This window comes from Ovis aries, chromosome 1 (assembly GCF_016772045.2).
Source record: "Ovis aries strain OAR_USU_Benz2616 breed Rambouillet chromosome 1, ARS-UI_Ramb_v3.0, whole genome shotgun sequence".
NCBI classification, from domain to species: domain Eukaryota; kingdom Metazoa; phylum Chordata; class Mammalia; order Artiodactyla; family Bovidae; genus Ovis; species Ovis aries.
In genome coordinates this window covers 100,906,770-100,932,383 of record NC_056054.1, presented here as the reverse complement: position 1 = coordinate 100,932,383, position 25,614 = coordinate 100,906,770, and the positions used below count along the sequence as shown (strand labels likewise).

Sequence of the window (25,614 nt, the reverse complement as noted above, 5' to 3'; positions counted from 1 at the left end):
GACCTCTGCAGCAGACCAGCCCCGCCGTCCTCGGGCTCTGGCCCCTCCCAGCTGTGGGAGAGGACCAGGCTGTACCGTGTCCCACATGCAAACACCTCCCTACAGCATCTCTCCTCCCAGGAACTGGCCTCAGCCCAAACAAGGGAACTCTGCTGGCCTCCCAGCAGCTCGGCCCTGACACAGGAGGCTTTGTGCGCTGCTTTCTCTGCGGGGCTGGGTTGGGACTACAGAAGCCCCAGTCTCTGAGTCCAGTTTCTGACCTGGCTCTGCCTCTGAATCCAGCTCCCTGGGGGGGCAGGTCAGACAGGCTCCAGGCTGATTTGGAGGCTGATAGAGAAAACCTGTTGGGGCACATACCAGTGGAGCACCCCAGCCTGCACCCCAGAGGGGTCCCAACCCAGAAACTCCCTTGATGATTGCCTTATTGGAGCAGTAGTGAGTGGGAGTGATGGAAAGAGCAGGGTGGGGAGACTGTGTAAACCTCCAGGGAAGGAAGAACACAGGTATTTCTGAGTGGGGGAAGATCAGCAGAGTCAAGAGAGAAAAATGCGAAGGGTAATCCCTGTGGACAGAAGCATCGTGCTCCCAAAAGGCAACAGGGAGATGAAGGAGGCTCCCTGGGTCCCTGCGTCTTAGATTCCTTCTGCTGCCTTTTAGCAGCCAGGACTATTTTCGCGGTAGGTGATGCAACTCCAGCAGCTTTCTTGGAGGCTGTCAGTGCACAGAACAGCAGGTAAACAGTCTTAGGGAGCCAAAGGGGCCCCTGAGCAGGCAATTATTCGAATTTCACAGACAACTCCCTCAGGCCTGGGAGCAGTCTCCTTCCTGCAATGCTAGACAGCTCAGGCAGGGGCTGGGCACAGAAGCTATCTGCATTCCTCTGCCATGCTCCTACCCTGGAAGGTCCTCACTGGTTTTCCTACATCCCTGAGGAAGGACCAGCCGCTTATCCTCCGAGCAGACCAGGCCTAAGGAGGTGCTGTAAAGGGCTGTAAACGTGCCAGCCACTACACCTCGCTTTTCTCTCCTGTTAAAGGGGAAAGCATGCACCGATTTTTGCTGAAGAGTGTGGGTTCAGTCGCAGTTCTGCCACTCGCTATGTCCTATAACCTCAGCTAGTCATTTCAGGCCTTCGTGTCTCTGTTTCTTTACCTAGAAAAAAAAAAAAAGGGAATAATGGGAGAGGATGAAGTGTTGCGGGTGGGGTTTGGGAGAGTAGGAGGGTTGGGTGATTGGAGGGGGAATCCTGGCACACCTGGGAATAGGCTTCCTGGGGGATTAAATGAAATAATATGTGTGATGGCATTTGAGACAGAAAAATGCCCTGCAGGGCAGTCGAGTGGTTAAGACTCCATGCTTCCATTGCAGAGGGCACGGTTCAGTCTCTGGTCAGGGAACTAAGATCCAGCATGCTGCAGGGTGGCCAAAACACCGCCCCGCCCCCGCCCCCCCGCCCCAGATCCTGATTTATACCAATAGGTCATTCTACGGGATTACATCTAAAATAATAAACAATATTCTAAGACGTGCCTTATAAATTAAGGTTGCCAGATTTAGTAAATATAACAATAATCTGTTAGTACTGAGCATAACACACGTTTCGTAGAATGCGTGTGTGCGTGCTAAGTTACTTCAATTGTGTCTGACTCTTTGATACCCTATGGACTGTAGTCCTCCATGGGGATTCTCCCAAGCAAGCATGTACGATGCTAATAGGGCTTCCCAGGTGGTGCTAGCGGTAAAGAACCCACCTGCTAATTTAGGAGCCATAAGAGACTGGATTTGATCCCTGGGTTGGGAAGAGCTCCTAGAAGAGGGCATGGCAACCCACTCCAGTATTCTTGCCTGGAGAATTCCATGGGCAGAGGAGCCTGGCACACTATAGTCCATAGGTTCCCAAAGAGTTGGACATGACTAAAGCAACTTAGCATGCATGCACGATGCTAATAAATTATTTAACTGAGTGTCCTATATTTTATCTGGCAGCCTGAAAAATGGGATGCAGTTTCAGCATGGTGATTAAAAGCAAAGGTTCTGAAGCCAGACTCCTTAGACTTAGAATGCTGGTCTGCTGTGTGACTCTGGCAACCACCTTAACATTTCTCTGCTCAGTTTCTTCTTTGTCAAAACAGGGGTTAAAAAAAATGGTGATAGTAACAGTGTTTATATTATAGGCTATTGTGAGGATTAAATAAATACACGTAAAGCACTTTAGGGGAGTGCTGGGCATTGAATGGTAAATACAAGTAAAATATTTACTAATTTGTTATATGTTATAATGTTATAACATATGTTATAATGTTATTTTATAGTGGTAACTGTTATTAGCATCTCCTTCAGAGTTCCAACCTTGGCTCTCTTCTGCCGCTTCTTTCTTCTAATCCCAAATCTGGCCACAAGAGGCCATCAAAAGCCATTGCAAGAGAGCCTTGAGACCCCCTGGTGGCCACTTGTGGTCTAGGAGGCTCTGATTCCCCTTGGAATCTGAGGGACACCAAGGGGCTCTCTTGGCCCGAGGACATGAGGTTACCCAGAGGACTCCATGGGCAGGCAGGGTTGGGGAAGAGCCTCAGGTAGACATTCGCTCCAGGGGCCCCGCTAGACTTCTAGGCTGGGTTATAGCAGAAGAGCAGCTCCATAGCCAGGGTTCCTGGCCTTTGGCTTTCTGTACCCTTGAGAATCTCTTTGGGGCATGTTCCAAGTAGGCTTAGGGGGAAATGAAGGGCAAAAGAGGGGTCCTGTTTCTCTAGTCCAAACCTCTGCAAGGTAATGCTGGCTGACCTGCAAGGCTGAATACTGAATTTGGAGGTGGCAGAAGAGTGGTCCTGGTTGCCTAGCATTATTAGGAGGTATGTGATGCATTTACAGATGTCTCTCTGAAACTCGTGGAAGCTTTACTCCTTTTGTCCCTGGGTTTTGTTTTGTTCAACTCCAGGGTCAGATTGAGGCCCTTTTCAGATTTACTAAAACACCCTCCAGGGCATCTCTGGTGGCTCATCTGTAAAGAATGCTCCTACAATGCAGGAGCTGCAGGAGTTGCAGGTTTGATCCCTGGGTCAGGAAGATCCCCTGGAGAAGGATTTGGCAACCCACTCCAGTATCCTTGCCTGGAGAATTCCATGGACAGAGGAGCCTGGTGGGCTACAGTGCATGGGGTCGCAAATGAGTTGGACAAGACTTAGCGACTGAACGACAGCAACAAATCACCCTCCATACCCATGCTCTAAATCTTAGAATTTCAGAGTTGGAGAAGATCTTAGGGATGACCTGACCTACCACCCTCTTGTTACTGACTCAGGGAGACTGAGTGACTTCCAAGGGCCATGGTGTTGGAACCAGAATTCAGGTCTCCTAATTTCTCAGTGTTTTCATCACTCAGATGAGAAGGTCGACTGGGGAAAAAAAAAAAAAAGCACAACGTAAAAGTAGAGAATTATATTTTATTTGGTGGACAATACTGGGAACTTAAGCCTGGAATGCGGCCTCTCAAATAGCTCTGAGGGACTGCTCTGAAGAAGTAAGGGAGGAGCCAGGATATATGGGAATTTTGTAACAAAAACCAGGTAGTCAGAATATCAAAAGATTACTGTTTATTAAGGAAAACAAGACATGTCAAGTTAATGAATGTAGTGCTTTTTTATGTAAGGAAAGATGCAAAAGTCTGGGCTCACTGAAATCATTCCTTTGATATGTGTCTCAGCTGGGGCCAGAATCCTGTGTTTTCCCATCCTGAGTCTCCAAAGGGTGCACCATTGCGGGAGTGACTGCAATGGCTGATAGCTTAATGGAGGGCATCCTATTTTCGTTTTGAGTTCTCTCAGGACTCATCGTCCTGGCAGCTATAATACGATGGCTTGATGGCTGCAATATCCTTTCTTTTCTGATATGGTAGGCAACATTTTTCCATTCAGAAGGGCATGACTGACTTGGGGTCTCCTCTTAAGAGGACAAGCAGCAAGTAACATACAGGGCCATAGCTGTTGACTCATGAAAACTTGTTCAGCTCTAGGTCCATATTGCTTTTCTGCACTCTGCATGGGTTTCTGAATACACAGAAATTCCTCCTGGCTATTTCTCCTCTTGTTATAAAACTTTTTCTCCCCAGAATTCCTTGCATCTTAATCCCACTGCTCATGTTTTGGCCAAGTTCCACTCTTTTTATCCAGAGTCTTGTGTGTTACACAAGCAAGCCTGACCTGGGAAGACCAAGACCCATTTCCACAACTAGAGTCCACATCTTTGCCTGCTCCAGATACCTAAATCCCAGGCCAAAGGCCTATTTGTGTCCTGTGCCTCCGGACACCTCAGCAGCCCATACAGAGGAAGTGAGTCACTGCAAGGCGGGCAGCTTGGGGCACTGTGGGCGTGGCTATGCCAGGCCTGGGCGGTGGGGGATGGGTCAGAGTGATCAAGATCTCCTGGTCCAAACTAGGCAGAGAGAGAGTTTCTGAGAGAGTTTCTAAATTGGTTGTGCTCAGTTGCTCAGTCATGTCCAAGTCTTTTGGGACCCCATGAACTGTAGCCCGCCAGGCTTCTCTTCCATGGAATTTTCCAGGCAAGAATACTGAAGTGGGTTGCCATTTCCTACTCCAGGAGATCTTCCTGACCCAGGGATTGAACCTGTGTCTCTTGCATTGGCAGGTGGATTCTTTACCACCGAGCCACCAGGGAAGCCCCTTCTAAACAGGCAGCATCATTCAAATGCTGCCTGAGGCCCAGTTTCTCTTTCTCCATCCATCTTCTTTGTCTCCTGGGGGAGGGGTATACCCTCTTATCTTTACTTTTCAGGCCTGTCTATTCAGCTTCAGCCCCAAACTTCCCCTCCCACTGCTATCTTAAAGTTAACTGGTCTTCAGTGCTCTGAGGAATTATTTATAAAGTCTGGTGAGGACCTTGGGGAAGTCTAGGAAAATTTCCTGAGAAAAGGGTTCAGAAACAAAAGGAGAGCCAAGTAAGACAGATCTGGGGAGGGGATAGAGAGGTACCCAAAGTTTAGTTGGGGCCCAAAGAGGAGACACTGGAACCCTAATGGAAAGGGGAAACTGGGGAGGGAACTCAAGAAAGGTGGGGGGAACTTTGGAATTGGAGGGGGTGGTGGTGGGGGTGGGTGGGTTATAGCAAAGGTGTAGAAAGGATATGACTTGCAAATAAAGGAGTTTACCCTTTGGCAAAGGAATTAAAGGCTGGAGGGATTGCTGGGAACTGGAAAATCAGGCAAATCTGGGGCTGAAAAAGCCTAGAGAGTCCCCTGGGTACTGGTTCAGTGGTGAGGGGCCACGGGGTGGGCCAACAAGTCTCATTTCCCCCGTGTTGGCCTGGGCTAGGGGGCCCACTGCAAAAGCAAAGGAAAAGTTGGAAATCAGACAACCTCTGCCTCTCTACCTCTCCAGATAGCGCCTTCAGTGAGGACCAAGCTCTCAAACTGGATGAGTGAGAAATCATATTCCTTCCTAAGAGAATTGTCAAAACACCTGAATTTGCCCAGATAAACCCTGAAACAAGCTGCCCTCAGAGGTTCTAACTGTCTCGGTATAAAAACACCAACATTTCATTAAGGTAAAAAATGGTTACCTCTGCTAGGCGGGCCCTCTCTAAACAAAACCTCAAACACATCTTAGTCACACTCTGTCCTCCTTAGGAATCAAGGCCAGTTTTCTAGGATAAACATGTTACATCTTCCTGAAACATCAAGTTTACCAGTCTAGGGAAAAAACATTTTAAAATATGAATTTGAACACGGATAAGCAAGTGGTCTAGATTGAAAACTCAGATACGTTTTACACAGCAAAAGTTGGGGACTGGGTCCTTCAGAGCCTGCCGGCAGTAGGGTATGTGTGCCACTGGGGGGTAGATTTTACAGCACTGGTGTGGAAACGGTGGGGATTTTAAGGCCGGGCTGGGGTGGGGGACGCCCTAGGGGTCCCAGCCGAATCTCGAGAGCCCGCTGCCCGGGTCGGTCCTGGAGAGGCGCTGGGCCTCGGCGCGCGGCCCTTGGGAAGGACCCGCAGGGGCTGCGCGGGCCGGGAGTCGGGGCGCCCTCCTCCCTCCGCTGCCCGGTGGGGCTGGAGGTGGGAAGTGTGGCCATCGGTCGGGCTGCTCAGAGAACTGGGGGCCGCAGCCGGCCGGAGGGCGAGGGCCGCAGGTGGGGGCTGCCGGGGTAGTGCAGGGGCACGGCCGTTCCGCGCCCCTCGCCCCTCGCGGGTTTGTCCCGGGGTCCTCGGAGCGCGCCCCTAACCGAGAGACCAGAGGCTGGGAGACCCCGCACTGCCTCCCTTACCGGGGGCTTTTCCCCCGCGGTGCAGCGCCTGCAGTGGCGCTCCGCCGCCCGCCGGGTGCAGCGAGGGCTCGGCTCCCAAGCTTCCACCACCCGCCCCCGCCGGGGCGGGGGCGGCGGCAGGCGGCGGGGGCTGGGCGCGGCTACCCCGCGCGGAGGCCCGGGCCCCGCCGCGCGCCCGCCCGCCCTCCTCTCCCCTTCCGTCGCCGGGCCGCGGGCCCACGCCCAGTCTCCCGGCTGCTGTGCTGCTCGCGGCCTTTCTTTCCCGGGCTGGCTGGGCTCGCTCTCGGCTCGGCTGGGCTCGGAGGGCGGCGGGAGGAGGAGGAAGGAGGGAGGGAGCGGGCAGGCGGGCGGGCGGAAGGGGGAGGAGAGGAGCGAGCGGAGCCAGTCCGGAGGGGGCCCGGAGCTCGGACGAGGGGAGAGACGGCGCAGCGGCTCCCGGCCGGGCCAGCTCCGCGACGCCGCCGCCGCCGCCGCCGCCGAGTGAGTCGGAACCCGCGCCCGGGAGTCCGCGGCGCCGCGCGCGGGGGTGGGGCGGCTCGGGGCGCGGAAAAGTTGGGAGGACTGCGGGGGCCGCGAGGACGCGGCTCGGCGGACGGGGCCTGGCGGGGCCGGGAGCGGGCCGCGGAGCGGAGCGGGGCGCGGGCGCGCACCCCCGGGCGGCTGGGCGCTCGGCGCGGCCGCCGGCTCGGGGGCCTCTGCCCCGCGCGCTCATGGCGGCGGCGGGCCTGGTGGAGGGCGGGCCGGAGCGCCTCGCGGGAGCGGCCGGGCCCCCAGCGCCGCCCGAGGGCAGGCTGGCCGGCCGCCCGGGCGTCCTCGAGCGCGCCGCCCGGAGCCCGGACGAGTCCTCCTGGGCAACAGGTAGGAGCTGGGAGTTGGGGACGCGGGGCTGCCCACGGACGGCCGAGCGCCCGGCGCCCTTTTGTTGGGGAGGAGAGAAAGTCTGGTGAGCAGTTGCATGAGAGCCCGCTGCTTGGCAGAGACCCCGCGGCGCGGCCCCTGGCTGGGGGAATCCCGTGGCTGGAGTGAGAGGAGAGTGAAGGGTCTTGCTTTTTCTAATTGGTTCACTGTGCCCACTCCGGGAGGGAGGTCAGAGCGTCCATGTGCTTAACGGGAAACAGGAAGGAGTGGCTCAGAGTGTCTGCCCCTGGCCCCCGCCCCGTGGCTAAGGCTCTTATACCGTTATGGGGTGTGTGGGGCAGGGGTAGGGGGAGCTGCTGGTGAAACTGGTTTTCTGGGCCTCACCTTGCTAATTTCTGGCCCGGAGGCTCTCTGGCAAGTAGGTTAATTGCATATGTGTGGTTTTCATCTTTGGCCTGAGTTTAGAGCTTCACTTCCTAAGGTAGACTCTTGGTGTCAAAATCTGATCCTTCACCTGAGTTGCAGGTACAGGAGATAGGGGCTTCTGAGGATCCTGAGGAATGGAGTGAGCCCCCCTTTCCGGAGAAGTGAATCAGGAAAGGCCTCCAGCAGGCAGTCACTCCCACATGTGTTAGCGGAGGTTGCAGTCCCATAGCAGACTCCAGGTGGCTGGGCCTAAAGTGGGTGGCCGACTGGGCTTGTGATGGGGCTTCTAAGGGTAAGGGCTTGTCTGCACCCTCCTCCCTCAGGGCCTGACGCTAATCATATAGTGACCTGTAGAAACCCTGTTCTGAAGAGAGTTCCTTGTCTTCCTTAGTACCCCACAATCCACTCCCTTCACTGGGGCCTCTGGCCAGCCTTCCCCCTGGGAGGGAGGGCCTTCACTTTCCCCTGTCTCTGGCCACAGGCTGGCCCATCCTTCACTGTGCCTTTAGCATGGCCCCCCTGGCATCCCAGTCTACTTCTTGAACTTGCCAGTCATTCTCTCCCCCTGGGGGCTGTAGTCTCCTGCAGTCTTTGGCTGTGTTGGGCCCGCAGAAAACTAAAATTTTGAGAGCTCTACTTCAACCTGGAGGGATGACACACCTCTCCTTGGCTTCATCCATTGCTCGCAGCTTTCTAGTTTGTGACCTGGTGTAGCTGCCTGAAAAAGTTTTCAGCAAGCTGGACTATTCAGGTCCTCTGCCACTTCTTTCCACTTCTTTTTTGTAGTCCCTCAGGCTCCAGTGAAAGCTGGGAACCTCTGGGATCCTGTCTTTGTCACTCTGTCTTCCCTTACTGATCGTACTGTATCTTCTTCAATTATTTCTCCAAACTTTGAGAGCCGTTGGGACTGTTACCACTTTGAGTCTGTGAGATTTCTTCCTCATAGCCTCAAACTTCTGCCCTCCTAGCAGACTGGGTCTATAAGTCCCCTTGGGGACTCTCTGCCCCTTTTCATCTGTCTGTGAGAGTCTGGGATGGGTCAGTCAGAGTTGGGGCAAAAGGTAGCAGTTGGGTGGAGCTCTGTTCAAGTTCCTGGTAATCCAATGCCCATGAAATCCCTGCTCAGCTGGCCGTTCTCCAGCTGTGCCTCAGAAAGTGGTGTCTGTGTCTCTGAGGCAGGTGTATTTGTGCATGAGAGAGACAGAGATACATACACACGAACACATCCTATTGTCTCTTCATGTGTGTGGGGGAATAAATTGTTTGGAAAAATTCCTATAGGTGTGATTTTCTCCACCAGGAAATTAAGTAATGTGACCCAGAAAAGCAAGGTTGTCTCCCTGGCACGAAGGCACATCCCCTTTTATTGACCCACCTTTTTGTTTGAGATCCATTCCTTGGCTTGGTGTGCCAGGGACTCCACGAGGAGTGGACTGGTAGGTTCTGTGGGGGTGTGTAAGTGCAGCCTGTGGGCTGGGAGCCCCTGCCGTCTTCCCTTCCCCCTCACAGGGAGTCCGAAGTCCTGACCCTGCTGAATCTGGTGCCTCTTCCTGCTGGGCTAGGCCCCAGGGGCGAGGGGCAGGGTCTAGGCCACCGCTCCTCCGCTAATGGAAGTGCTCGGCAGTAGGGGAGGGCTGTGGTCACAGAAAGCCTGAAACCCGGCTGTGAGAGAGCCCCCATTCAGAACTCCCGACACATCACACTCTCTGCTCACACCATCTTCTGCTCTCCCTGCTTGGAGCAGGCAGGGGCCAGGTGCTACCTTGTCCTGCGATTGAGATAGTTGCACTGCCCAGGTGCTTGCCCTTGACCCGTCTCCGACTTTCTGCCTGCTTCTGCAGCTCCTCACCTTCTTTGTAGGCATGAGGCATTCCTGGGCCCCCGGGAGTCATGGAGAGGGACTCTGCTCTTAGCCTCCAGGATCCCAGCCAGCCCTCTGAATCTTTAATCCTCAAAATATCTGTGACAAAAGAAACTTACCTGCCGGTTTCCACTGACCAGGGTAGGAATGGGGCCCAATGTCTAGGCCAGACAGTACCCTTGGCTTTAGTCCTCAATGGAGGACAAATTGGGCTCCAAGGGACTAGCGGTCAGGTGACCGAGTCAGGCCTGTTTCTTCACCTCCAATCAGACTAAGCAAAGAAGGTGGCAAGAAGAGCCGGAGGTGTGCCACCACATGTAGGCTTTCTGCCTTGCCCCTTCTCTACATTTGCTACAACTTCTCTCAAAGAAAAGTGTGTCTGTGTGCACTGTCGTGTGGGGAGAGTTCTACTGTGATAACTGTGTTTAGTTTTGTTCAGTTCCAAAGGCTTCCATCTCTTTAACTAATTAAATATTTATTCTGGCCAAGGTGGAGAGGGAAGGGGCAGTGTCCTCAGGAGCTGAGGCCTGGAATGTGTGTGTGTGTGTGTGTGTACGTTTGTGTGTAGTACGCGTGCTGTTGGGGGCGGGTGGAGCTGAAACTCCTTTACTGTCGGGGCTGCCCTCTGCTTTCATCTGAAAGAGCAGTGACCAGGAGTGGGGACAAGAGGGTAAAGTCCTTGAGCTGAAATGCTGACCCGTGACAGGCTGAGAGGGATTTCGCAAGTGCTTCGGTGGTGGGTGGGGGTGGAGCTGTCGGAGGAGCAGCCCAGCTCAGCTGTGATATGATCAGCCTTCAGCGAGGCACCGGTTGGTCTCCAGTTCACAGCAGAGAACAATCTCCCGACTCTCTTTCCTCGGCAGCTGGGAGGGGACCACCTTCCTTCTGTGTCAGCTTTTAGTCTCAAGGCCAGCCTGGAGACCACCCACCTGGCCTCCCTCCTGGGAGGATGAGGGCTTGGTAGCCTGGAAGCTTTGGCCTTGTCTCATCCTACTGGGTTCACTGCTGAGTCCTAGGACTGCCAGTTGTTGTGTGGACCACCATCGCTGATTCTACACGATCATCTTGCTCCTTCTCTGAGCTCCAAGCAGCTGCTGTCCCCGCGTGAGCCTCAGATCGTACCCTCCTTCATTTGGGTATCCAAGTGGTCACCACCACCCTGTAGATCCTTTCCCTTTCCGTGGACTAAACGGGGGAGGGAGGTGGTACAAAGCAGCAGCTCTTTCCTGAGCACTGAGGGTATTTGTGATGGGTGTTCCCTGAGCAGACTAGCATTTTATTTTCTAGAGGAGCCTTAACACAAAGTAGCTCCTAATTCTACTGGATGTCTTGGTCTGCTGTATTGACTCTCTATCCTCCAGCTCCTGACTCCCTGCAGCCTTGTCTTCATTTTGTTTCTGAAAATAGGCTTCACATAGAGTCCTTCTGCCTAAATGTTTGGGAATGGATGGCTTGGGCATGGGCTATTAATCTTGTGTGCAATATTTGATGTCCTTTGATTGTCCTTGAGCTCAGCACTATTTGGGGGCATAATTTTGGTTTATTCTGGCCTCTTAATTTTCCCTAGGACCTGCTGCCTCAGTGGGTTATAGGGAAGGGGGAGGAAGGTCTTGCCCCAGCCCTGCAATCCTTTCTTGGGCTCCCTGGCAAGGAAGCTTCGTTATGGGTTGATTTGGGAGCTCTGGTGGTTCAGATGGTAAAGAATCTGCCTGCAATGCAGGAGACCTGAGTTTGATCCCTGTATCAGGAAGATCCCATGGAGAAGGGATTGGCTACCCACTCCTGTATTCTTACCTGGGGAGTTACATGGACAGAGAAACCTGGCGGGCTACAGTCCATAAAGTTACAAAGAGTCGGATATGACTGAGTGACTAACACATGGGAGCTCTAGGAAGAGGTTGGAGGGTGGGGGGAAGGAAGGATGACTCTGATTTCACCTAAGATTTTTGGCCCCGGCTTCTAGGGCTAGATCCTGTCTAGTTTCCATGAAAGAATAGCAAAATGATGAGGAGACCCCAAGGTTCTTAATTAAGTCTAGGGAATCAGGACTTCCAGGGGCTGTTAACGTCACCTTTGGTTGATATTAAGAGTAACTGTTAGAACTGGAAAGCTGCTATATTACAGATGGGCACACTGATTTGTCCACATGGCCAAGACCAGAGCCCAGGGCTTGAGGCTTTGCCCCTGCTCTGTTTGTTACACTGTGAAAACTGTCATTTGTCTTTCCGCACTGCTGCCTGCTTTGATGCCCTCTACTTCCTTCCTCACTCAGGATGCTCCAGACCTTACATGACTACTTCTGGTGGGAACGGCTGTGGCTCCCTGTGAACTTAACCTGGGCTGATCTAGAAGACCGAGATGGACGTGTCTATGCCAAAGCCTCTGACCTCTATATCACACTACCCCTGGCCTTGGTCTTCCTCATCATTCGATACTTCTTTGAGCTGTGAGCATACCAACCTGCCCCCATGCCTTCGTTGGCTCCCAGCCGCGGTTTCTTGTACTTCGAGTTTGTCTCTTGCTGTTTAATTGGTCCTGCACACTGGTGTTCTCACCACCCAGGTCCCTGCCTACTGTGTGCCCCCCACTAAAGGCAGCATTGTCTTTCTGAGGGCTCAGCACCCCCAGGCCCATTCCTTCAATGGTTATTTGTTCTTGCCCTCCACCCGCCTCGTGGCTAGTGAACACAGGCAGCTTTGTCAGCTATGGGCAGCCCAGGGCAGCCAGAGAGGGGGTTGCTGGGAAACTGAGGCCCAGGATAAAGTTGCCTGAGCTTGCAATATCCCCCTCCAGGCCCTCTAGTTTAGGGGCTACCAGGCTTGCCTGCTTCAAGAGAGTCAGACACCCCTCACTCCTATCCCTTCCCCAGTTATGTGGCTACACCACTGGCTGCCCTCCTGAATGTCAAAGAGAAAACCCGGCTGCGGGCACCTCCCAACCCCACTTTGGAGCATTTCTACATGACCAGTGGCAAGCAGCCCAAACAGGTATGAGCTGCAGACCCTGTTCTGGGAGTTACTGAGTCCTGGTAGGGAGTGAGGAGATGGGGTGAAGAGATGGGAAGGCATCTCCCCTTCCCTTCAGATGGGGCCGACTTGGGTCATTACTGGCAGAGGGGCGGGGAGGGCGAGTGAAGCTGAACACAGTGGGCTTCTGACTCCACCCAGGCAGATGTAGAGCTTCTGTCGCGGCAGAGCGGGCTCTCCGGCCGCCAGGTAGAGCGCTGGTTCCGCTGCCGTCGCAACCAGGACCGGCCCAGTCTCCTCAAGAAGTTCCGAGAGGCAAGGTAGGGGAAGTTGAGGCAAGAGGAACTGGGTGGCAGAGGAAGGTCTGCTGTGTTTTGCTGGGGGGTGGGGGGGCCCGCAACTGTACATGGAGAGATTACTCCTGGGTGAGGCGGCACATTTGGTTGAATATATCCTTGAGGGTATCTAGGGGGAGGGATTTGGGGGTTGGGTGGAGGGCTGTGCCATTCTTCCATTCCGCTCTCCTAGCCATTTCTGTTTCCTCTTCCAGCTGGAGATTCACATTTTACCTGATTGCTTTCATTGCCGGCACAGCTGTCATTGTAGACGTGAGTGGGGATTACTTGGCGGGGCGGTGGTAGGGGAGTAGGTTCTCTGGCAAGGTGGGGTGAGGCCCAGAATTTCCTAACCTCTTACCATCTCTCTGCAGAAACCCTGGTTCTATGACCTGAGGAAAGTTTGGGAGGGATATCCCATACAGGTACGTGATGGGTCCTGATTCCTTACTATGGGGTAATTAGTCCTTATGTGGGGTGAGAATCAGTGTAGGATAGGATTGGGACATACACATCCTTGTGAAGAGTTGATCTCAGACACGTGGCAGAAGGGACTGCAGTCATGGTGTTAATCTTAAGTGCAAGGAGGGCTGGGTTTGGAGAGGTGAGACCATTGGGTCCAGTGGCTCTGGGGTCCGTTACACTTCCTCTTTTCTCTCTCAGAGCATCATCCCTTCCCAGTATTGGTACTACATGATTGAACTGTCTTTCTACTGGTCCTTGCTCTTCAGCATTGCTTCTGATGTCAAGCGAAAGGTGAGCCATGGGGCTGTGCCATTGAGTAGGGGCCAAAATGAAGCCCGGTATGAACCACCTCCCCTTTGAGTTCCTGGTGCTTTGGATGGAGTTGTGGGATAAGTGGAATTTAAGACAAGGGAGAAGAATGGAAGCTAGGGAACAGGACACAGTCCTCTGGAGGCTGCATCTTTTCTACAGGATTTCAAGGAGCAGATCATCCATCACGTGGCCACCATCATCCTCATTAGTTTCTCCTGGTTTGCCAATTACGTCCGAGCAGGGACTCTCATCATGGCTCTGCACGACTCTTCTGACTACCTGCTAGAGGTCAGGCTTCCTGGGCATTTCCTCAAGCCTAGAGACCCTGGTGCAGGTTCTTCTGTCCCTCTATCTTTTTGGGGTAGTGGTGGGTGGGGGTGGATGTTCCTGGGACCAAAGAGGTTGGGGCACAGAGCTAGTTTGGGTAAGTGGGATGTATGCATGAATGTATATGGGAGTCAGGAGCCCATGATGATAGGTGGGGGCTGTCTACACAGTCAGCCAAGATGTTTAACTATGCGGGATGGAAAAACACCTGCAACAACATCTTCATCGTCTTCGCCATTGTCTTCATCATCACCCGACTGGTCATCCTGCCCTTCTGGTGAGTAGTATACCAGACTACATTCCTGTTAAGAAATCAGGAATCCTCTCCCTGGCCCTATTTGTCTATCCTCAGTCTTGACCCTCTCCTTTCTGTGTTAACCGTTCTTGTCTCTCCCCATCCCAAGGATCCTGCACTGCACGCTGGTGTACCCACTGGAGCTCTATCCCGCCTTCTTTGGCTATTACTTCTTCAATTTCATGATGGGAGTGCTACAGCTGCTGCATATCTTCTGGGCCTACCTCATTTTGCGCATGGCCCACAAGTTCATAACTGGAAAGGTGATGGTTCTGTCCCCGTTCTTTAGGCCCTACTACCCTCCATTCTAGGAACGGCCCAAATTCCCTCCCGTATCAGCAACCCTCTAAAACCTACTGTGGGGCCCTGGGTATATCTGGAAAAAGCCCACCAAGAGAGGCAGTCCTTAGGGGTTTGTAACCCTGCTCATCCCTTTCACAGGTAGTAGAAGATGAACGCAGTGACCGGGAAGAAACAGAGAGCTCAGAGGGGGAGGAGGTTGCAGCTGGGGGAGGAGCAAAGAACCGGCCCCTGGCCAATGGCCACCCCATCCTCAACAACAACCATCGTAAGAATGACTGAACCATTGTCCCTGCTGCCCCTCAGATTAACGTATAAAGCCAAGGAAATACCCCACCCTCCCACAGGGTCACTCTAAGCTCTGGGGAGGAGGAGAGAGAGCAAGAGGAGCCATTCTTCTCTGTGCCCCCACCCCCTGCTTCTGTCACCTAGTTGCCTTTAAACCAAATTCTAATCAGCCTATCTCCAGGAATGGGGAGGTTGGTTATATCCTTTGTTGTGGGAGGGGAGTTGGTCTTATTTTCCAAGTTGTCCTTTCTACTGATTTTGAGACCTTTCCTCAGTTCTAGGGGTGGGGGTTATAAGTCACATTCCTTACTCTTCAGAATCTGGCCCTGTCTGCCTGCCTTTGACTCCCTGACCTCCAGAGCCAGGGTCGTGCCTTACTGTCCCACCTGTGGGCCTCATTCTGCCAAAGTTGGACCAAGGCTCACCTTTCTAATCTCCCTAACTTGGACCAGAAACCAAAGCTGAGCTGACTTTTTAACTTTTTCCCTTCTAAGATCCAAATGAACCGAGTGTAGGTGGGTGCACGTGACCCTTATCCTACCTCTGCCAAAAAGTGGGGGCCACAATGTGGACTGCTCAGAAGTCTTGTTACTTCTCTGCCAGCTGTCCCTGTAGTCACAGGTCCAAGATCTTACTGCCTCCTTTCTCTGGCCTCTTTCCCTAGGCTAGCTGGTTTGGAGTAGAATGGCAACTAGTTCTAATTTTTATTTATTAAACATTTGGGGTTTGGGTTTTAAAGCCTGAATTACAGCTAGCACCTGGCATTTCAGCAGAGGGACCACTTCAGACCAAAATGTACTGTTAAATGGTTTTTTTTTTAATTAAAATATATTAAAGATTAAGTAAAACATGGCAACAAGTGTGAAACTCTTAAGAACTGAGAAGAGTGATCAACTAAATAAACTAAGGTAGTCTTCCTCATGCCTTCCTCATGGTTATGCAACATTAAAAAATATCACATGGCAAATAAGAAAAAGCAAAAGTAGAGAAAGGTCAGGATTAATGACAGCTGCCTGTTGGGAAGGGTCGGGGAAAAACTCATCTCTCATCAAGACCTAGAACTGGGAGCTGAGGGAAAGAAATCAAATCACAATCTTAGTTTTAACATCTTGTTAAAAGACTTTCAAGAAACAATACAAACCAGGGATAGTAAAATACACAGCCCTCATTCTAGGAATAAAGTCTGTTAGAAGAATGAACACTTGAACAAATGTAGGATGGGAGGGGTGAGCCACAGGAGGACTGAAGGGATGTCAGGCCCAGGTTAGAGTGGTAACCTCTCCCACCCCCAGTGCCTCGGGAGGCAGGGGAGGGACCCTGCCTGCTAGCACCGCAATGGAAGGGGTCTCCTGATCCAGAACCCCCATTTCTATCTACTAGAAGCTGAGGAGTAGCTAGACTAGAAACTTGGGGGTCAGAATCCAACAGTCAGGGAGACCCAGTTCCTGAGGAAAGGGCAGTTCAGGAAGGCTCAGAAGGTCAGGAGGAAGGCTGTCCTCTAAAGAAGACGCCCTCGGCATTCGATGGCCCCGCAGCAGCAAAGCAGCTCCTTGCCCTCCACGCTGCCCACCTCATAGTTGTAGTCCCAGGTGAGCTCGGTGCCAGCCCGGATTCTCCTGAAGAGCAAGAGGAGGAAGGGGTGTGGTCAAACAGCAGAAACCCAGGCCTGCGATGACTGAATGTGTAGGGGGAGCTGGATCACAGATGGGAGAGAGGCCCTTTGAAGGTCCTGGCCCCTCCCCAACCTGGGCTTTTCCCACCCACCCATCCCCTTTCCTGATTCCCTCTTACTTGCTGGCAAAGAAGGCCACCCACGGGAAGCGGAGATCATGAGTATCCACGAAGACATTCTGGACAAACAGGTTGGGGCTGCAACTGTGCTGTAGGTTTAAGTACAGATCACTTATGAACCAAGGAAACAGAATCTGGTTTTGTGGGGTGAGCGAGCGCTGGATGAAAACAATGCCATTTGATCCTCCCATGGCAACAGAAATTTTGAAAGCCACCTCTTTTAGATTCTTTGCGATCAAGAATTTTAATGAGAAAAGGTGGGTCTATGTAGTTGTATTTAAAAGAACTAGAAATGTGAGGACTAGGGAATAACCAGCATATACAGGTGAGCGAAAGGGGTCTCACATTGAGGTAGCGGCCCAGGTTGCCTTCAAGCTTGGCATCGATGATGTAGCAAGACTCCTCCCCATCGTAGAACTGGCGTGTGTTCTTACGAACGGGTGCACTCTCCCCCTTTTCCACGGATGCCATGTTGGTTGATTTAATGGCAATCCCATGGGTTGATTTCAAAGCAAAACCCCGGGTGGACTTTACTGCCACTTGGCGCTTCATTGGACCTGGACAAGGAGAAGAATGGGGCTAGGTCCACCCTACCCCAGGACTGGACCTTCTACTTCCTTATTTCTTCCTGCTTCCATTTTTATCCCACCCAGTGCACCTCAGGAATACCAATAAGCTGAGACTCTGGAGCAAAGGCCCAAGGTGGCAAGTTTTTTTCAAGCAGGATTAGATCTGCTGGATACAGGAGCAGAGGGAAAAAAAAAGGCAACTGGAAAGAAGAGGGGGAGGGGATATGTCACACATTATTAACAGTTTAGCTGGGAGTCAGGGAGTCTTCCCAGGGATGCTTCAATTCTAAGATCTGAATTTTCCCCCTACTGGTTCCTTCTTACTACCCCACAAATTCTTCCAGACTACCAGACATGTTCTTCTTGTCCTCAAAGTCATCCCCTTCAGAGCCAGAGGAGATGGTCTGGATATCATCACTGTCCATGGCTGTGGCTGAAGTCTGGCCAGCAGTGGGCTTCCGGCTGGTCCCACTTTCCCCCTCACTTTCTGTGCTGCTGGACAGGGTCAGGATATCCTGAGGAAGCAGAAGGGTGAAAAGAAGGAATAAGAGTAACTGGAGAGGGACTTCCCTGGTGGTTCAGTGGCTGGGATTCCACACTCCCAGCAGAGGGGGCCTGGTGTGGCTCCCTGGTCAGGGAACTGGATCTCACAAGCTGCAAATAAAGATTCTCCATGCTGCAAGGAAGATGGAAGATCCCGCATACAGCAACTGGGACCCAGTGAAGCCAAAAAATATATGTGTATAAAAAAACCGAGTAAATGGAAAGGGCCCCTTGGAATCCCTGCTTTTAGGTACAGTTAGGCAGGAAGGGGTTGAGGCTATAGCGAGATTAGATGCTGGATGAAGGAAAATGAGGCAGGAAGCCAAGACCAGAGAAGCAAGAAAATGTCCAACAGTATATGGTGACAGACTTGACACGAGAAGAACGCTCCTTTACGCACACTCTAAAACAGGAGGCTGGGTAGGGCACAGCTTGAGAGAGGCCACTCACATCAGGGTTTGGCTGAGCAGAGGCCATGAGTCGTCGGCTCTGATGCATACTAGTCTTACTTGGTGGGCGGCGAAGTCCTTCAGGCTTCACAGGAGAAGGATTATAACCATAATTTCGAGAGCTTTCAGTCACTCTGATGGGAGAGGAAGACATGAGAGGGGTCAGGTTTACTGGCCGTGTCTTAGGCTGCTTTTGTAGGCTCGAGAGAAGGAAGATTTGGAAACAGGTAAAAGAAGTGAAGCACTTACAGCGACATCCTGTTTCGGTCATCAGGGTCCTGGAAAAGAGAGTGAGTGAACGGCTGAATGTTTCCACGGTTCTAGATAATACATCCAACAACTGCAGACTTCACCTCAGATGACCTCTAAAGATATTCGCCAGCGAGAGGTACACTATCTCAAGTTGGGTGTGTATGGAGAAATTACACTCCAACTTGAGAATAACGATCATTTTTATCAGGAAGCCCCACTGGGAGGGGTCTTTAACCCTTCCCAATAATAGGATATTACAAAATGTGCATGGAAAACACCATGGGCAGAATATTCCAAGGACAGGGGACTGTTCACCACCTGTAATGTGGTAAGTTTCAACATCATTAAAAATACGTTAAGATCAATTCTTGTTTTTCTACTATAATGAAAGCAACGATGTAGATAAACTGAGGTAGCAGTTTTAAAAAATTATTTTTAAATCCTCCACTTTGGAATGAATCAGGTACTCTCCCCACAGCAGGCTGACTGTAAAATAATTTGGTTCTTTAAACAAACATGGGGTTGCAAGAATCAGACATGACTTAGCAACCACACCACCATAGGAATGTATTAGGGGGAAGATTAATCAGGTTTGCCATAGAAATCCATCAAATAAATTATCTGCATATGAAGACTCATGGTGAGGGAATTCCTTGGTGTATCCTGTGGTTAGAACTCTGTGCTTCCACTGCAGGGGATACAAGTTCGATCCGTGGTCAAGGAACTAAGATCCCCAAGCCATGTGGTATGGTCAAAAACAATAACAAAAGCACTCATGGTCTCATGGTGAGATTGCATTAAGTTTGTCACCACATCAAACTTATATAACCGCCACAATTCTCCGAGTTCCCTGCCACTGCTTACCTCTTTCTTGGCCTGCTTGATGTCTCCCTCATCCTTGAAGCCCAGCCCTGAGGTGGAAGCCTTCTCAGCTTCCCCTCTGCCTCCCCCAGTGCGGCCTTCCCCACCTTCACTAGTCTTGAAGGATGAACGGCTATCAGAGTCAGCAAAGCCACCTTCACTGATACTGTTGCAGCTCAACCACGAGGCCACTTTGTTCTTAGATGTCTCTTCAGAGGAAGGTGGATTGCAGCCACCTACAGGGATTGATGGAGGGACAGGAATATGTGGGGGCCCTAGGTCTGGGGGGCGAGAGTCCTTGGAAGACATCTCAGACAATCCATTCTCCTTCTGGCCCCGGGTCTGCCGTCGGGTAGCATAGCTGCGCCACACCGAGCTGGTGCTGAAGTCCTCGTCCTTACAGAAATTGTCATCTGAGCTGTCGTCATTGGACTCCTCGGGGTCCTCTGTACCGCTGTTGCCATCTTCCTGGTCCTTCAAGTCTACACCACTGCTGTCAGAGGAACAGGGGGCATCACTCTCATACCCCTCCTTGAAGTTCTCCACGCTCTCAATATGGTCCAGATTGGCAAAGTACTCATCACCCATTTCTAGGCCCTCCTTGTCAGCAAAGTCATCTGTCAGGATCTTCCCTGGGAATGAAGAGAAAGCCTTCCAGGGTTATGAGGAGCTTTTAGAAAGAATAAAATTCATTTCATCAATACCCAGCCCCATACTATAGAGTCAAATAACATTCATTATGGTCTCTTGTTTCTCTTTGATGATACCTCCTCCTTAGTGTCTTAACGGTGAGAGTAAGGGGAGCTTTAGATCTTGCCCGTTCTGCCACCCCATTCTTCCTAAGTTATGCTAAATCTCTGTGTGGAGTGATGTAGGAAAAAAATGACACATGTCAGTTTTTCTAAAACCATGTCTCTCTCTGTTGAAACATGTCCACAATTTTATCCCTTTTCATTCTTGTTCTCCTGAAGCACTTTTGACCCTTCCGGATTCACCCAGACAGGGGCATCACTCATGTTCTTTATAGAAGAAAATCCTGTCTTCTTTCTCCTAGTTCACAGGTTAAGCATTTTATTCTTAAATTCAACTTGTCTCTGATTCAACGTTCCACCATGTTCTAACCCCAGAAAGAAACCCTTTCATCACCAACCTGCATAAATACAGACAAAGGAGCCTTTGGCAATATCATCCAAGCAACGGATACCCCAGCCCTTGTTCTGGGTCTTGAAGAGCTGCAGACGAACTTGCAGGCCATGCTGTACCAACCGGTTTGTGCACATGTTAGGGTCACATTTGCAGCGTTTGTTACACTCATAAACTCTGGGAGGAGATCACAATAAAATCAATCATATCATGATCACTAGAGCATCTGTTATATTCACAGAACTGTTACAATTTTTAAGGTGTCATCATTTATCAGGCGATGATCTAAATAAGTAGACTTACTGAACTGTCTATGCTCTTCGATTTGTTTGGAAATATAGCTCAAAGAAATAACTCAGAAGGGGGAAAAGTGATTAATACAGATATAGCACTAAAGACAGCAACAGTGAATAAAAGAATGCCTAACATCTGGAGAAAAGCTAAGTGAACCAGGATGTGAATATAGATTAAGAGCCGTTAAAATAAGTCAGCTTGTAGAAACTGATACAATAAAATATATTTAAGGAAATCAGAAGCCCATATAGTAGACACTGAAAGGGAGCAAAAGATGAGGAACTGGAAGTTCATGGGACTCTTGCTTTTGGTACTGATTTTCATTCTTTTATTCAGCGAACATTTATTAAACACCAAGAGCTGTACTAGACAGTGGGAACACAGCAATGGAAAAGGTCATGATCTCTCCTCTCAGGGAGCTCATTTCTATCTAGTTCAAGGTATTACAACTTAATTATTTAAAAAATAAACTATTGAAGTTAATCAGAGAGAGCCAGTAAATATCAACATTAAAGGAAGATAATACACTGAGAAAACTGTCCTATTTTTAGGGAGTATCCATTTTTATGCTCTACTTCGTGTTATGGTTTAACTTCTTTTTTTTCTGGTATGTAAATTTAAGGAAGACAATCGCTTTTAGAAAGATGACAACAGTACAGTCAGTTGATGACGTCAGCAAAATCTCTCTAGGCAAAGGTAACAGCAGCTTCTATTTACCAAGCACATATATTTTGTGTTTGACAATATATCAATGCTTTATATACATTCTCTTATTCTATCCTTACAGCAGCCCTATAAAGGTATGTTTTTAAATTTACTAAAACATTAAAGCATAATACACATAGAGAGAAGAATATGTAAAAGTCTATAGCTCAACAATTTTTCACAAACTGCACACACCATGTAACCAATACCACATCAAGAAAGAACTTTGTTAGGTCTCAAAAACTCTACTGGGGTTGGGAAGGTATTAATGTTCATATCCTCTGTTAACTAAACAGGATCAGTTTGGAAAGGACAAGTCCAGAATGTGAATTCAGGTGTAATCACCACGAAGGGCTTCCCTGGTGGCTCAGTGGTGAAGAACTCACCTGCCAATGTAGGAGATGTGGGTTCAATCCCTGGGTTGGTAAGAGCCCTGGAGAAAGACATGGCAACCCACCCAAGTATTCTTGCCTAGGAAATCCCAGAGATAGAGGAGCCTCCATGATACAGTCCGTAGGGTCGGAAGAGTCAAGACAGAACTGAGTGACTGAACAACAACTACTAATCATCACCACATGAAACTTTCAGAACAGCTAAACAGAGTACCGTTCATCCACTCAACAGAATTTACGCGGTTAGTATACGCTGTGCACTGGGTAAAAATCTGCTCATGATACAACGGTAAGCAAGAGAAACAAGGTTCCTGCCCTCATGGAGATTATCTCTTAATGGAAAAAGAGACCAAAAACAAGTCAACAAATAAAATGAAAGTTGTCACAGATACTATAAAAGGACAAACTCTGAATGAGATAATTAAAGGAGTGAAAATGACCTAGTTTGAGAGTGACCAGGAAAGGTCTCTCTGAGGAGATGACAGCAAAGCTGAGAGAGAGCTCAAGGTTAAAGAAGATAAGCATGCAAACAACAGTGGAAGGATGCCAGGCAGAGGGCACAGTATGTACAAAGGCTCTCGAGGTAGGCTGGCAAACACTGGGCGAACTGGATCCAGGCACTGAAGAGTGTCAGTGTGGCTGGAACAGTTTTGGAAGGAGAGAGATAGGAAGGGGTCAGACAGTACACTGTCTTGTGATCCAAGATTAAGAGTCAGAATAAAATCCAAAGTGCAGTGGAAAGCTCTTAAAGAGTTTTAAGTAGGGGAGGAACATATTTGTGGTTATGTGAAAATACTTTTATGAAACATTTCAAACCTATAAAAAAGCTATAATGAACACTCACAGCATTATCAAATCTAAACATTGTTACACGATTCAATTTTATTACAAGTAAAACATCAATGACACAATGTAGCTAACGCTAATAGCGGTGTTTTCCTTTGCTCAGTTTTCAATATGCATTCAGCTTAAATTTATGTCCTGATTTCCTCTGATGATACTCAGACACATCAGGCTTTCTATCAAACCCCGTTTCCCAAAAGTTTCTCCTGCAGCCAAGTCTGACCTGCTCTCACACTGGCTGTTCTCTACATCTGGCGCACAACTGTCAGCCTGGAAGCCCCCTTAACTTCACTATCATGTGGGATTCCCCTCACTCTTCTTTAGAGCTCGATCCACTGTTTCCCGGATCAGTATGTGCCTTCCTCTCTCTTGTCTTTCCCCCTCACTTAGAACATTTCCAGTAGTTTTCTGAGGGGAAATAAAGGAAAAATTTGAGGTTATTTCATGTCTAAAAAAATGTTAGCCTACTTTAACCCACAACTGACAGCTTTCCTGGGTTTAGAACTCTAGGTTAGGAATAATTTTCCTGTGCTGCCCTGGTGGCTGAGTGGTAAAGAATCTGCCAGCCAAAGCAAAAGACACAGGTTTGCTCCCTGATCTGGGAAGATCTCGCATGCCACAGAGCAGCTAAGCCCATGCACCACAGCTACTGCACCCGTGCTCCAGAGCCCGGGAACCACTATGAGCCACGCGCACTGGACACTGTGCTATGACAACAGGAGAGGCCACCGTGGCAAGAGGCCTGTGCACTGCAACCCGAGTAGCACCCTCCTCGTCACAACTAGCAAAAAGCCTGTGCAGTGACGAAGACGCAGCACAGCCAAAAATAAAAAAATTATATATATATAAAATAAATAATTTTCCTTAGAATTGGGAATAGATTCCTTAATTGCCATCTAACTATAGACATTATTTTAAGAAGGCTGAAGTTACTCTGAATTCTTTTTGTGGTATCTTTCTCTTATGTAGAAAGTTTCAGTATTTCCTTTTTGTCCTCAGTGTTCTGTGGATGTAATGATCACGTTTTATCATGTGCTTTAGTGGGCATCTATTTTCATCTGTTATGCTAGAACTTGATTTCACTTTGGAAACACAGACCCTTTCATTATGGGGAAACATCTGAATTATTTCACTGATCATTCTTTCCTCTTTGTCCTTTCTGTTAATTATGTATTTCTTACATACTAGGCTAATTAGGTCACATATTCATATATATCCAGCTTACCACACTATATCCCACTTTATTCAGTCCTCTCTCTGCCTTACCTGTCCTTCTCAATCCCACATGCTGATCTCATGTCTCTTCTTAGTCTCACATGTTTTTATCTCCTCTGTCCAATTTCCAGTTGCAGATCCCAGGACTTACTTCTGGGCACCTTCTGGGTCTTTCCAGATGAACTCATCCAAGTTGTAACTACCACTCCTGAGCTGACGATTCCTAATTCTTTATGCCAGTCCTTACAGTTCTCTCTAGAAATCTCAATGCCTTCTTGACATTTCCACCTGGGTTGCCTAACAGACACCTCAAACTTAATGTGGCCAGAACAGCTGAATTTCACTCCGACCTGCAACTCTAGCTCTAGTCTTCCATTTTGGTACAAAAACCAACATACACCTAGTTGTTCAAGTATAAAATTTAGGACTTGTCCTTGATTCTCTTCTCCCTCCCATTCCATAGTCAATCTATCATGTTCTGTAGCTCTATCTCCAAGTGCATCCCCCGAGCACATGTGCCGCCAACTACTGAAGCTTGTGAGCCCCAGAGCTTGTGTCTGCAAACAGGAGAAGTCATGGCGATGAGAAGCCCATACACCGCAACTAGAGAGCAGCTCTTCCCCTGCAACAGCAGGAGAAAAGTCTGCGCAGCAAGGGCGACCCACTACAGCCAAAAATAAACACATAAAATTATTTTTTAAAAATCATTTTCCTTAGAATTTTGAATAGATTCCTCAACTGCCATCTAGTGTCTAACATTATTTTGAGAAGGCTGAAGTCACTGTGAATTCATTTCTCTTTTGTGGTATCTATCCTTTCTCATTTCTACTGCCACTTTCAGTCTAGGACAAGCCCCAGCAACCACCACTTCTCACCTGTGTTCCTGAAATTACCTAATTGAGCTTCCAAAGTCTACTGCTGCTGCCCTAAAGGTTATTTTTCACAGAGAAGTTAGAGTAATCTTTAAAAGGCAGACATCGGTTATCTGCTTAAAATAGTCTTAATAGCTTCCTATCACATCATGAATTTGGTTCTAATTTTTATTCTGATTTACAAAGTCCTATAAATCAGGCCCCTGCCTACTTCTCCTCTTTGAGTATGTCTCACTTGCCAGAGTAAACCACAATCTGTTAGAATAATCATACAGCTATGAAATCAAAGTCATATTTTACTGCAACAGAAAACTACTAGATACTATTCAATCATTATATGCATTCATTTCAAGGAAAGCCCAAGGAAGAAATATGTGCTGGGAATTTGGTAAGTAAGATTTAATTGATTAAATGTCTGTTTAAGGTTTGTTTTTGGCTTCAATTTTATAATGCTGCTATTTCCTACAAACACAGACAAACAAGAATTCAGTCCCTGAGGTGCTAAACTTTCCCCTGACTACTTACCCTGTGGGCAGACATTCTTCTAGTCTCTTGTATTGGTAGCCAGAGTTGGGGTTGATTTGGCCTCCTGGGGTGCAGGCTGTAGCCTGGATAGTTAGCTGATGGCAGGCACACTTGGACCTGTATAAAACAGAAGGGTTCAACTACTAGAGCTGTGAGACTTTCTTCAGAGGCAAGAAGTACTACTGATAAAAGGAGGGTGACAGGGTAGTAAAATTTCTTTTTCTTCTCCCATACGTGTAAATGAGAAAGGAAAAGACAGTAGGAATATGACAAAGTAAGATAAAGAGACACAACTAGCAACTGAATGCATGATGGAGGGAAGCAAAGGAAAAGGAGAATCAGAGAAAAAAACAAAAGTAAGACACATGTGTTGCTGTTCAGTTGCTAAGTTGTATCTGACTCTTTGTGATCCCACGGACTGCAGCATATTGGGCTACCCTGTCCTCCACT

General features: G+C 49.4%; 2 protein-coding genes across 15 annotated transcripts in view; one reads left to right on the top strand and one right to left on the bottom strand.

The window, feature by feature from the left end:
- Positions 1-5,768: 5,768 nt before the first annotated feature.
- Positions 5,769-15,569, top strand: CERS2 (ceramide synthase 2). Of its 7 annotated transcripts, none has more exons than XM_060414017.1 (11): positions 5,769-5,828; positions 11,695-11,868; positions 12,292-12,409; positions 12,590-12,708; positions 12,939-12,996; positions 13,098-13,148; positions 13,387-13,479; positions 13,660-13,788; positions 13,998-14,104; positions 14,232-14,385; positions 14,564-15,569. In XM_060414017.1, the coding sequence occupies exons 2-11, from the start codon at positions 11,696-11,698 to the stop codon at positions 14,702-14,704; spliced, it is 1,143 nt and encodes a 380-aa protein (XP_060270000.1). In that variant the 5' UTR covers positions 5,769-5,828; position 11,695; the 3' UTR covers positions 14,705-15,569. The 7 variants fall into 7 exon arrangements, with proteins under 7 accessions (XP_060270000.1, XP_060270003.1, XP_027830326.1 ...); XM_060414020.1 differs by lacking the exon at positions 5,769-5,828 and adding an exon at positions 6,067-6,142; XM_027974525.3 differs by lacking the exon at positions 5,769-5,828 and adding an exon at positions 6,661-6,757.
- Positions 15,507-25,614, bottom strand: part of SETDB1 (SET domain bifurcated histone lysine methyltransferase 1) — a 29,604-nt gene continuing 19,496 nt past the window's right edge. For 6 of the 8 annotated variants that reach the window (XM_027974503.3, XM_060413988.1, XM_060413991.1 and 3 more), the window contains 9 exons: positions 25,165-25,281; positions 20,326-20,495; positions 19,179-19,807; positions 18,312-18,340; positions 18,064-18,196; positions 17,420-17,585; positions 16,847-17,058; positions 16,502-16,590; positions 15,507-16,326 (listed from right to left, as the gene is read on the bottom strand). In XM_027974503.3, the coding sequence (XP_027830304.1) occupies positions 16,209-16,326; positions 16,502-16,590; positions 16,847-17,058; positions 17,420-17,585; positions 18,064-18,196; positions 18,312-18,340; positions 19,179-19,807; positions 20,326-20,495; positions 25,165-25,281 (1,663 nt within the window). In that variant the 3' untranslated portion in view covers positions 15,507-16,208. The other 2 variants (XM_060413984.1, XM_060413983.1) reach the window with 1 other exon arrangement.